General features: G+C 47.2%; 1 protein-coding gene across 1 annotated transcript; it reads right to left on the bottom strand.

The window, feature by feature from the left end:
* Positions 1-2,504: 2,504 nt before the first annotated feature.
* On the bottom strand, positions 2,505-5,477 carry MAGEC2 (MAGE family member C2). The gene is made up of 3 exons (XM_023194689.2): positions 5,290-5,477; positions 4,544-4,637; positions 2,505-4,237 (listed from the first exon to the last, which is right to left on the bottom strand). The coding sequence occupies exon 3, from the start codon at positions 4,169-4,171 to the stop codon at positions 3,041-3,043; it is 1,131 nt and encodes a 376-aa protein (XP_023050457.1). The 5' UTR covers positions 4,172-4,237; positions 4,544-4,637; positions 5,290-5,477; the 3' UTR covers positions 2,505-3,040.
* Between the last annotated feature and the right edge of the window lie 5,984 nt (positions 5,478-11,461).

Below are 11,461 nucleotides of genomic sequence, written 5' to 3'. Positions count from 1 at the left end.
GAGACAGAGTCTCGCTCTGTCGCCCAGGCTGGAGTGCAATGGCGCGATCTCGGCTCACTGCAAGCTCCGCCTCCCGGGTTCCCGCCATTCTCCTGCCTCAGCCTCCCGAGTAGCTGGGACTACAGGCGCCCGCCACCTCGCCCGGCTAGTTTTTTGTATTTTTTAGTAGAGACGGGGTTTCACCATGTTAGCCAGGATGGTCTCGATCTCCTGACCTCGTGATCCGCCCGTCTCGGCCTCCCAAAGTGCTGGGATTAACTGAACACTCTTGAACAACTGCACATGTGCCTGTGGCGGACTGCAAACCAGGATTTTCCTGTGTGACAGGTAACAGACAAAGGACAATGGAAAGATGATCAGCCATTGTTTTCTCTGCTCATCAGAGCTATCCAAGGAACCTTTGTCACCTCCTAGGCAGTATTCAGGATTTTTTTATTTTTCTGTTTTTCAGAAATTCAACTCCTTGTCATTTATTTACAAAGTGATTCCCATAGTCTTATCTCATATACCAAGTTTATGAAGGAAGCTTTGCTTTTTGACCACCTAGTATAGCTCATTAATCTGTGTATCTCTTCAGTGGTCTGCTTCAAACAATGTTACTACAAATATCATGTATTCAAATATTAATATAAATATCAAATATTAGGATATCAGAAACTCTCTTACCCTAGGATTACGTGCCTAGAACCAGTATATTATGTGGCAACTCAGATTCTACTCAGCACCCTATGTGGGAGTATTTTGAGAGTGTGTTGAAGATGCCCAGGATAGATATGGAATTGTCACTATCCAAACTGAAAATTGACATCGATTTGCTGTTATCACACAGGAGCCGGGGGGTATGGATGGATCAGTCAGGGAACTTCTGTGGGGATGAGGAGGCATCTATGTCAGGGGAAGGACTGCGGATTCTGGGCTGTTACACTGGAAGCAGGGCACAGCCTTCACAGAGAGATTGTAGGGATGAGCTGGTCAGCAGGACAGGTTCCAGAGTCGCTCAGGAGAGCACACAGGAGAGACCAGAAGGAGGGTGCTGTAAAGTGGGAAAGTGCTGAGGCTGGACAGAACTGCTGGCACCTGGACAGAGTCAGCTCTCAAGAAACTTAGGGCTCAGAATAGGAGCAGGTAAACTAAGCCCACAATGATCCCCAAATTGTATTTATTCTCATTATCACCATTCTTCTCCCAGTCTACCTGAATACTTTGGCCACAGGGTTCATCTTTATGTCATCTGAGAGATTATAGCAAGTGTGCAGAGAAGTAGCTTAAAAGGCAAAGGCCTTCCTCAGGCTGGGAAGAGAGGGACAGCATGGGTCAAGATGAATTCAGAGCAAGGCTCAAGTGCCAGCACTGTCACTTTGTAGCCATGTGATCTTACTGAATTTATCAAGTACCATGGGCCTCAGGTTCTTCATCTGTAAAAGGGGTTTCATAAGCCCTGTCTTGTAGAATTGCTGGATGTTTACAATGTGAGTAAAACACCTGGCACAGTGCCAAGCATATACTGGAATTTTAACAAATGGCAGTTATCAATGTAATTATAACCCCAAGGCTACCACTGTCTTTTATGAAAAATTTCACTCGTTTTATGATCTAAAACATCTCAGAGTATATGTAGCTGAATACGTCATAGAGTACCAACTCAACCAGAAATCCGGTTTCATAAATAAAACTCAGTCCATTTTCCTTCCACAATGATATATTGTATAATTTGGGTAAGTAGAGAATTCCCCAAGTGGAATGCGACTCAGTGATCCTGGAATTTGAGTCAAGGACCAACTCCTTTTTGCCTTCCCCAAGGCTCATCGATCCAAAGCACTAGTTTTATGTATCCTCCACTAAAAATCTAGCCCTTGCTTGGAGTTGCCCACGTTAGATTCAAAATAACCTAATTAAATGGCCTTTCCATGGAGTAGGCTCTGGCTCTCCCACGCCAGGTAAGTGAGTCAGCCTAGAGGCTTCTGGGCACCACTTCAAGGGATTATCACCACATTTCTCAGGAAACCCTTGCAGATGATGGATATCAATCACCTGGTTCTTGCACTGTGTTCAAACTCACCAGTTACAGAGCCACAGGACACCTTCCATTACTTCCCCATGTGGAGACTCCCTCTCTGCTTCATCCTCCACCCAGAAGCAACTCCTCAGAGCAATTTCCCATTCCAGGCTCTTCCCTCACCCTCCGAGAGTCTGGTCCCTGCCACCACCCAAAGCTTTGTAACTACGAGCCCTCAGAAAAGCAACTGCAGTTTTCCAAAGCCCCAAGCTGCCTTAGCTCAAGACCTTTACACTTGAAGGCTTGCATGTGGAGTCTCACCTCCCCAGCCCCTTTTTAACTTGTTCTTTAGATTGTAGAGAACGTCTTACCACCTTCTTGATATGGCTTCTGCTCCTAGACTCTACTGTTTTATGGATAGAGAGAAGTCATGCTTTCATTAGTATCCCCACTACTAACAGTGACTTCCACAAGCAAATACTAAAAGAATGTTCAGCAAATAAAGGAGTCAGTGGGGCTTTCTTTTATTAAGATTTAATTTCTGCTACTTTCTTCAACAAGCTAAGCAAAGCCAGGTATATATCTTTAATTTTCAAGAACAAAAGAATAAGCAGGACAAGGAAATGAAAATATTGACCATCCTTCATGTTGTCCCACTATTTAACTGTTCAGTTATTGCGCATTGTAAAAAAAAAAAAAAAAAAAAAAAAGCCTATTACAATACCACATTACCCTGTTACTGATCACAAAATAAGGGAGAAGGTATTTCCATTTATTTTAAACAAAATATCAAACTGTTACTCTTAAACCAGATAAACAGCAAACACGTGTGACCAATATTCATAAATTAATGCTCTGAAGCTAACTACCTGCTATTTAAAGGAAAAGCATTCAAAAAGTACTGAAAAACAGGTAACTCTCCACATCGCCCATATGGGACAGAAATGCAAATAACATTATGTTCCTCGAGCCCCACCTGGCCCTCCACTACCTAGAACCTAAACTGCCTTGTTCAAACACAGAGCGAAGAAACTATCCTAGACTTCACTCAGAAAAGGGGAGGTTGCTGGACATGACACTGAGGCTTTCAGTGTCCATGACAGTGGCATCATCTGTGGTATCAGTTATGGCCTGGGCTCTCTCTTCCACATCTTTCAAAGCATCCTTGTACCAGGATGGAAAGGAACTAGGGACAGTGTTGTTCAGCTCGGCTAAAAACTCTAGTACTTTCCTCTTGATGTTTTCTGAATGGGCTCTCGGACCCCACAGGAATTCATAACATGGAGGAGAACTGTTTGGCACCTCCCGATACTCCAGGTAACGCTCCTGCACCCAAACTTTAGTGAGGAGCTCCCTGGGCTCCCCATAGACGAAATGCTCCCTCCCAGCATACACCCCTATTGCATTCAGCACTTCCCAGATGACCTCCTCAGAGGCAAAGCTGCCCTTTAGGAAGATCACACTCAGAATAATAATCAGGAGGCTGTTCTCCAGCATGCCCTCATCATCACTACCCTCATCGGTGAGGTCTACTGTGTTTGCAAACACATATAAGTGGTCAGGGCCCACTTCTATCAGGGCAAGGCCAAAAAGAAGCTCCATGAACTCACGGGCTCTCTTGAGTATCACAGGAAAGTAATCTTTGTACTTGATGGCAATCATCAGCATCTCTGCCTCTGTTACAGGCTCCTCTGCTTCGTATCTGAGGAGCAGGAACGCCACTAACTCGGCCACCTTTTCATCTAGTGTATGTGTGAAAGAGGACTCACTCTCTGGCAGGCCCTGACAGGTACTTGTATCCTCCTCTTTTTGGCTGTTGGACTCTTCACTGAATGAGTTCCATGAAAAAGAGGAGGAACAGGAGCTCAGAGGACTCTGGGAAGGACCCTGTGGAGGAATCTGTGGAGGACTCTGTGAAGGACTACTGGGAGTGCTCTCGGGAAGACTTGGTATCATATCAGACGGCACCTCCTCAGGACCACCAAGAATCAGAGAAGAGGATGAGGAGAAGGAAGAGGGGGAAAATACTAAGTAGAAAGTGGAAGAGGAAATGGAGGAGGCGTCCTCCTCTTCCTCATCTGTGGGATCCTGTGCATCTACCCAGTCCTCTGACTCAACTGAGGCCGGAGAGTCGTTGTCAACGTTGTGGAATGGAACGCCCGGAACGGGAGGCATAACGACTTCTTCAGGAGCAGCAGGTAAAGGTATCAACAGGGATATGGATGATGAGATGTAACAGGCCTGTGGAAGAGAATGACAGTGTGAATGGCCTCAGCTGAGACTCACCCATGATGGCTTTGACAAAGGCCAACTTACAGCTCTTCTTCTCTTAAGGTGGTGCTCTAGGGCCTCACAGGTCTCCTGTCTTCCTAGGGAGTTTGTCTGCTGGTAACCTGTAGGAGGATGTGGGAACACACTTCAGGGCACAGCTGGCAGGCAGAGCCCGAGACCCCAGGAATAACAGTAGGTGGGTAGGGCCGGGTGCTGTGGGGTCTCCTCTGTTTGTAGGGGTAGGGCCCTTGGTACACAGTCAGGGTGTGCACTCACCTTGACTCCTGGCACTGCCTGGGCCTCCTCTGCTGTGCTGACTTTAGGATGTGTGCCTCACACCCAGTTTGTCACCACCTGGTTCCTGGAGCACCTGCAAGAGGAAGTGAGGGAGCCCCTCAGGTTAAAGACTGCAAGTAGAGTCTTGGGCCTCCCAGGGCTGACAGCTGGGGCTGGCCAGAATCCCAGAGCTCCATAGTTCTGGACTGCATGGTCCCATCAGAATTTAATTGGAAACCTCACGGCTTCTCAGAGACAGCCAAGCCCCCATCACTCTGCTGGCCTAAGGCAAAACCTCCTAGCAACCTCCACATCCCTGAGAGCAGTGGGAGGTAGTGCAATGGCAGCCACCTCCCAGCACTCTACCATGGAGGCGGTGTGGGTGGCCTCACGTCCGTTCTGATGCACATGTGACTCCTGTCTTCTGTCTTATCGCCAGCAGGGCCTGGAAATCTTCCCTCTGCCAACCAGAGGCAGCTCCCCGTGCTGACTTGCCACGGGACCCCCAGAACAAGGCCTCCGCCTCCCCTCCACCCCTCACCCAGAAATGAGATGGCTGCCACTCAGCCTGAGCTGGCAGGGGAGCTCTACGAGGGCTGATTCTCGAGGAGCAGGGTGGGAATCTGTGGGAATCTGCCCTCTGAGGTGGGGGTTCCCCCAGTCCTCCTCAATGTCTTCCTATTTATTCCCTAGAGGGCCGGCACCTCCTCCCTTCTTCTGCAGCCATTTTCCTGTTTGGGACCTACCAGTCCCAGGGCAGGGGTAGTGCAGGCCGGGATTCCATCTCTCTATTGTGGGAGGTCCCTCAGTTCTTCCTCAGGGCCCTCACCTTGTGGACTGGCCAGGTCTAAGACTCCCCGCTGCTGACCTGATTCGCATCTCCTGGCAAAATGCCTCCGATCCTTCAGATTCCCAAGATGGTGGTCAGGAAAGCACATCCGGGAACCCGGACGTAGTGGTCCAGGGCTGACGGCAGCGTCAACGGGGGCGGGGCCTCCTCTCTGAGGAGGAACCACTCCCCACCTCTCCACTTCTTTTCCATCCCATCCTTGCCACATCCCGGCTGCCCTCCAACCCTTCCTGCTCGCGCCCTAAACCTTGTGGACCTTTTCACTCCCACCTCCCCAGTCCTTGACATCCCACCCTCCTTTTTCCAGGGGTGTCAGCAGGGAGCGGCTTGGTGCAGCCTGCACCTCCCCTCCGTGTTGGGAGGTCACCGTCCTTCCACATCTCTTCTTGTTTTCTGGCCAGTTCTGGGACTTCTCTCTCTGCTTAACTGAAGCTGCCCTCCTCAGAGACAGCCTCCCCTTCTGCTGACTCCCAAAATGGAAGTAAGAAAATTGTACATCTGGGGACCCTGATGGGGTCCTTCAGAGTTGGCAGAAGGCACAGGGACAGGACGGGGGCACTACCAGTCAGGGATGTTCCCTTCCAACCTTCCTGAGAGGCTGTGCCTGGACTCCTGAAATGGCCTGGACTCCCTGTCTCTGTGCATCTGAGTCTTTCACCTGCAAATAAGCCCCTCCCATCCCTGAGACCTGCAAGGTGGAAGAGAAATAGAATCACATCCACCCACAGTGGGATAGGGCCTCCTGGCCCTAAGGCAGGCCTTCACTGCCCTCTGAAATGGGGTGGGAAGGCCCCTCTGTCTTTCTCAAGCTATTACTTCTAAAAGAGCCTATACTCCTTCCTTCTCCTGTCCAGACAGCAACATTTGTTCCTTCAACTTCTAAAGTCCATTCCAAGTTTTTCTACTTTACTGCTGTGAGTGAAGTTAATATCATCTCTCCCATAGCCTGTGTTAAAGGCTTCCTTATTGGTGCTGCTTTTCCTATTCTAGTCCCTGAACAAAAATCACTGTCTTTTCAGCAACCCGTGACCCTTTAAGAAAACAATACGTGATTAAAGTTTTAAATACACACATCAGATTTAACTAGAATGTGAAGTTATATGTATTTTGGAAAATGCATGGAGTCCCATATCTACCAATCAAGTATCATACTGACCGGTTCCACCTGCCTAACATTCTCCTGTGCATCCCGTTTGATGTTAATCACCCCACTCTACAAAGCTCCTAGCAACTTTCTTCTGTTTTCAGTTCCTATAATTTTAACTTTTCCAATTTGTCATATGATTAGCTTCATAAAATACTGACTTAAAAGTGTGCCTGTACTATTTTTTATCACAACTAGCAAGGAATGAGAATTTCTGTTATTCTATATCTTCTCTTACATTTAGTATTTTAGATTTTCAGGTTTTAGCCATTCTCATAAGCATGTATTGGAACCTTCTTTGGTTTTTGTTTGTATCTTCTTAATGACATGACATTAGTCATCTTTTTATATGTTTTCTTTCGTTTGCTATATTCCCTTTTGTAAAGTGTCTATTCAAATCATTTGCATCTTTTTGTAGATGAATAAACTTCATTTTTAGAGCATTGTTAATTCAAAAATACAAAGAGAAAACTTCATCAGAATTAGAGTTCCTACATATCTACACCACCCGCCCTGCACGGTTTGCTGCACACACACACACAAAGTCTATCTTTTTATTTACACTCTGTATTATTATGACATGTTTGCTACAACTGATGGACCTGTATTGATACCTCATTCTTAAGTCCATGGTTTACATCAGGACTCACTCTTAACACTGAGGATACTATAAATTTTGATAAGGGTGTAATGGCAAGTATTCATCATTGTATTATCACACAGAATTGTTTCACCATCTTAGAGCTCCTCTGTGTTCCACCTAGTTAATCAATCCCCCTTGCCCCAACCCCAACCCTCAGCCCCTGGAAACCAGTAATGGTTTTAGTGTATTCATCCTTGCCTGTTCCAGAATGTGGTATGCTAGGAAGCCTTTTTAGATTTTCTTCCTTCATTTAGCAATATGCTATCATGATTCCTCCAGGTCTATCCCACTAACAACGACTGAAAATTCCTGTCGGTCAACATGCATGTGAACATTTGATGTTTCAGTGTTTTAGATGTCAGCCATTCTCTTGGGTGTAGAGTGCTATACACCCAGCATCAGGGAGGGGGACCTCCTCTCTGCGGAGGATCCACCCCCACCTCTTCACCTCTTTCCACCCTTTCCTGCCCTCCTCTCCACCTCCATCCACTTTTTCTTGCCCACGTCCCTACTCCATTGCACCCATGACTGTTCACCTTCTGCCCCCTTCTACCAGTTCCTGTCCATCTCCCCACTCCTTCCCACCCTTCCCTACCCACCTCCCTACCCATTGCACCCATTATGGCTTCACCTCTTCACCCCCTTCCACCCATTCCTGCCCACTTCCCCAAGCCCTTCCGCTTCTTCCTGTCCACCTCCATGTGACTGGCCCACTTCTTCCTGCCCACTTCCCTGCCTCCTTCCAGCCCTTCCTGCTTACCTTATGGTCCCCTCCACCTTCTCCTTGTCTCGCCCCTGCCCACCTCTTTCTTCCCACCTCCCTACTCTCTCCCGGTCACCTCCTTTCTCCAGGTGTTACAGCAGGTTGTGACTGGGCGTGATCTGCGCCTCCCCTCCATGTTGGGAGGTCACTGTCCTTCCACAGAGTTCTCTTCTCATTGAGTGGCCAGTCCTGGGGCTCCTCTCTCTGCTTAACTGAAACTGCCCTCCTCAGAGAAAACTTCCCCTCTGGCAGGCTCCCAAAATGGAAGTCAGAAAGTTGTACATCTGGGGACCCTGATGGGCTCCTCCAGAGCTGGCAGCAGACACAGGGACAGGACAGGGGGCACTACCAGTCATGGGTGTTCCCTTCCTGCCTTCCTGAGAGGCTGTGCCTGGACTCCTGAAACTGCCTGGGCTGCCTGACCCTGTGCATCTGAGTCTTTCACCCCCGAATAAGCACCTCCCATCGCTGAGACCTGCAAGGTGCAAGAGAGGTGGACTCACATCCATCCACAGTGGGGTATGGCCTCCCAGGGGCTACTCTCTCTGTTTAACCGAAGCTGCCCTCCTCAGAGAAAATCTCCCCTCTAGCTGACTCCCAAAACGGAAGTCAGAAAGTTGTAAATCTGGGGACCCTGATGGGCTCCTCCAGAGCTGGCAGCAGGCACAGGGACAGGTTGGTGGCACTACCAGTCATGGGTGTTCCCTTCCTGCCCTCGTGGGAGGCACAGCCTGAAACGGCCTGGGCTCCCTGCCTCTGTACATCTGAGTCTTTCACCTCCGAATAAGCCCCTCCCATCCCTGAGACCTGCAAGGTGCAAGAGAGGGAGAATCACATCCACCCACAGTGGCATAGGGCCTGCAAAGCCCATGGTAGGGCTCCAGTGCCCTGTGTCTGAAATGGCATGGACAAGACTCTGTCTTCCTGCAATTATTATCCCTGACAGGGCCTCAGAGTCCCTTCCCCTGCTGTCCAGAGACTATGGTCGTCAGATCAAGGTTCCCATTTCCATGAGACCCCAAACCAAGAGGAAGTGAAGAGCCCCAGCATCCCTGCCTGAGGGCCCTGCCCAAGGCCTCTCAGGGGTGAAAACAGGGGCTGATTTTGTGTGTCCTTCTGTTTCTTGGGAGGCATGTCTCACCAGTCCTTCCTCTATGTCATCCTGGGGATGCCTGGAAGGGCCTGAGTCCCTTCCCCTCTCATGATCCGAAGTGAGACTTACTTGAGCACAGCCCTCTCCTCTTTCTACCGTCTAAGAAGTCAGGGGACACCACAGTGGGCCACCATGCCCCAGGGCCTCCCATGGCTGACAGCAGTGGGGAAGCTGGATTCTGTGGATCCTCCTCTTTGTGGGCAGAGTGTCTCTGCAGTTTTCCCTCAGAAGCCTCATTTGACTACTGGTTGGTCCTGGGCCGCCCTATCCTTCCCAGGATGGCAGTATGACACAGGGGAAAAATAATGTGACTGTACCCCGAAGAAAGCTAAAAAAAATCTACATTGCCATGGTGATCAAATTAGCATCGTCAGTGACAAATTAAGTTTGTCCTATGTATGGTGGGTATGATATGGAATATTTGGGAACTTTTTGCACTATCTTAATAATTTTTCCATACATCTAAAATTCACCTAAAATAAAAGTTTTCTTTAAATGTGATAATGTTAGCAAACTAGGTAAAATTTTATTTAACTCTTGATGGTAAATATTATACTTACCTGGGAAAATTTGAAACTTCGACTTTGAGATTAGTAACCAAGCTAGAATCCTGCTATCACAAATTTCTATTCAATTGTCTAATAAAGGTAGTAGCCAGTGGTGTAATATATAGCAGATATAAAAGCGGTTAGAATGTTAATGTGGAAAATATAGTGTTTCCATGAGTAACAGATTATTAGACTGTTTCTGAAAAAAATCAGAATTAAAGATAATCACCCTAATCTATAAATCAGCACACGTGCTTGTCAGATAAAAGATCAGTATACAAAAATGAACCTTGCTTTTTTTGCAGGAGCAAAGAGTATGAAAAAAAGGGTAAACAAAATATAACTTGTAACATATCATACCAAAATATCAATTAAAATAAATTTACCAACAAAATTTAACAACTTCACAGAAAATAATAAATGTAACATTTAGATTAATTGATGAGCCCCTACATAAATTTAGGGTTTTTAAAATTTTAATTTTTAATTTAGGGGGTACATTATAGGTGTATATTTTTGTGGCTTACATGAGATATTTTGATAGAGGCATGAAATAGGTAATAATTACCGCAGGGTAAATGGGGTATCCGTTACATCAATTATGTATCTGATGTGTTACAAACAATCCAATTATACTCTTGTATTTACTTTAAATGTTCAATTAAATTATTTGTTCACTATTATCATCCCATTGCCCTGGCAAATACTAGGTCTTACTCATTGTTTCTATTTTTTTCTACCCATTAGCCCTCCCGACTTTCTCCCCGCCCTCTCACTACCCTTCCCATCCTCTGGTAACCGTCCCTCTGTGCTCTATCTCCGTGAATTCAATCGTATTGATTTTCCCCACAAATAATGAGAATATACAGTTTGTCTTTTGTGCCTGGCTTATTTCATTGAACATAATGACCTATACTTTTGTTCATGTACTGCAAATGACTGGAACTCATTTTCTTTTATGGCCAAGTAGTACTCCATTGTGTATATGTACTATAGTGAACAGTGCTGCCATAAACATGGGAGTGCAGCTATCTCTTTGATATACTGATTTCCTTTCTTTTCTGAATATAGCAAGCAATGGGATTACTGGATCATACGATAGCTCTATTTTCAGTTTTTGGAGGAACCTCCAAACTGTTCTCCATAGCAGCTGTACTAATTTACATTCCCACCAACAATATGCAAGTGTTCCCTTTTGTCCACATCCTCACTTGCATTTGTTACTGATATTGAAGCAGGGCAGGGAAGTGCTGGGTAGAGGAGGGCATGGTCCCTGGCTAGGGCTCCACTCCTGGGCCTGTGTCCACGGACCTAGGTGAGGACAGTCATTTCTGTTTTCCTGCCCAAATGTTGCATTTCCCAAGACCACCCTGGCCTGCCATGCCCCCATCCTGTGCCTATAAAAACCCCAAGACCCTAGCGGGCAGACACACAAGTGGCTGGACATGGAGAGAAACACATCTGCAGAAGAAGACACAAGTGGCTGGACATTGAGAGGACATCGAGGGGAGCATTCCAGTGGAAGAGCACATGACACACACGGGCACACCAGCAAGCTATTGACCAGGAGAATGAGGTGGAGTTTGGTTGGGGCAGTGGGAGGAGAGCCCAGGCCGCGGAGTGGGCTGACTCCAGGGGAGAACCATCTCTCTTCTGGCTCTCCCATCTAGTGAGAGCTACTTCCACTCAGTGAAACCTTGCACTCATTCTCCAAGCCCTCGTGTCATCCGATTCTTCCAGTACACCAAGGCAAGAGCCCTGAGATACAGATAAGCCCCCATCCTTGCGATGAGGCAGGGGTCTAATCGAGCTGACTA

This window comes from Piliocolobus tephrosceles, chromosome 12 (genome assembly GCF_002776525.5).
Source record: "Piliocolobus tephrosceles isolate RC106 chromosome 12, ASM277652v3, whole genome shotgun sequence".
Taxonomy (NCBI): domain Eukaryota; kingdom Metazoa; phylum Chordata; class Mammalia; order Primates; family Cercopithecidae; genus Piliocolobus; species Piliocolobus tephrosceles.
This window is presented reverse-complemented; position numbering and strand designations above follow the sequence as displayed.

Coding starts and splice junctions, on each gene's coding strand:
- MAGEC2 (XM_023194689.2), bottom strand. CDS start 4,171: ATGCCTCCCGTTCCGGGCGTTCCATTCCACAACGTTGACAACGACTCT.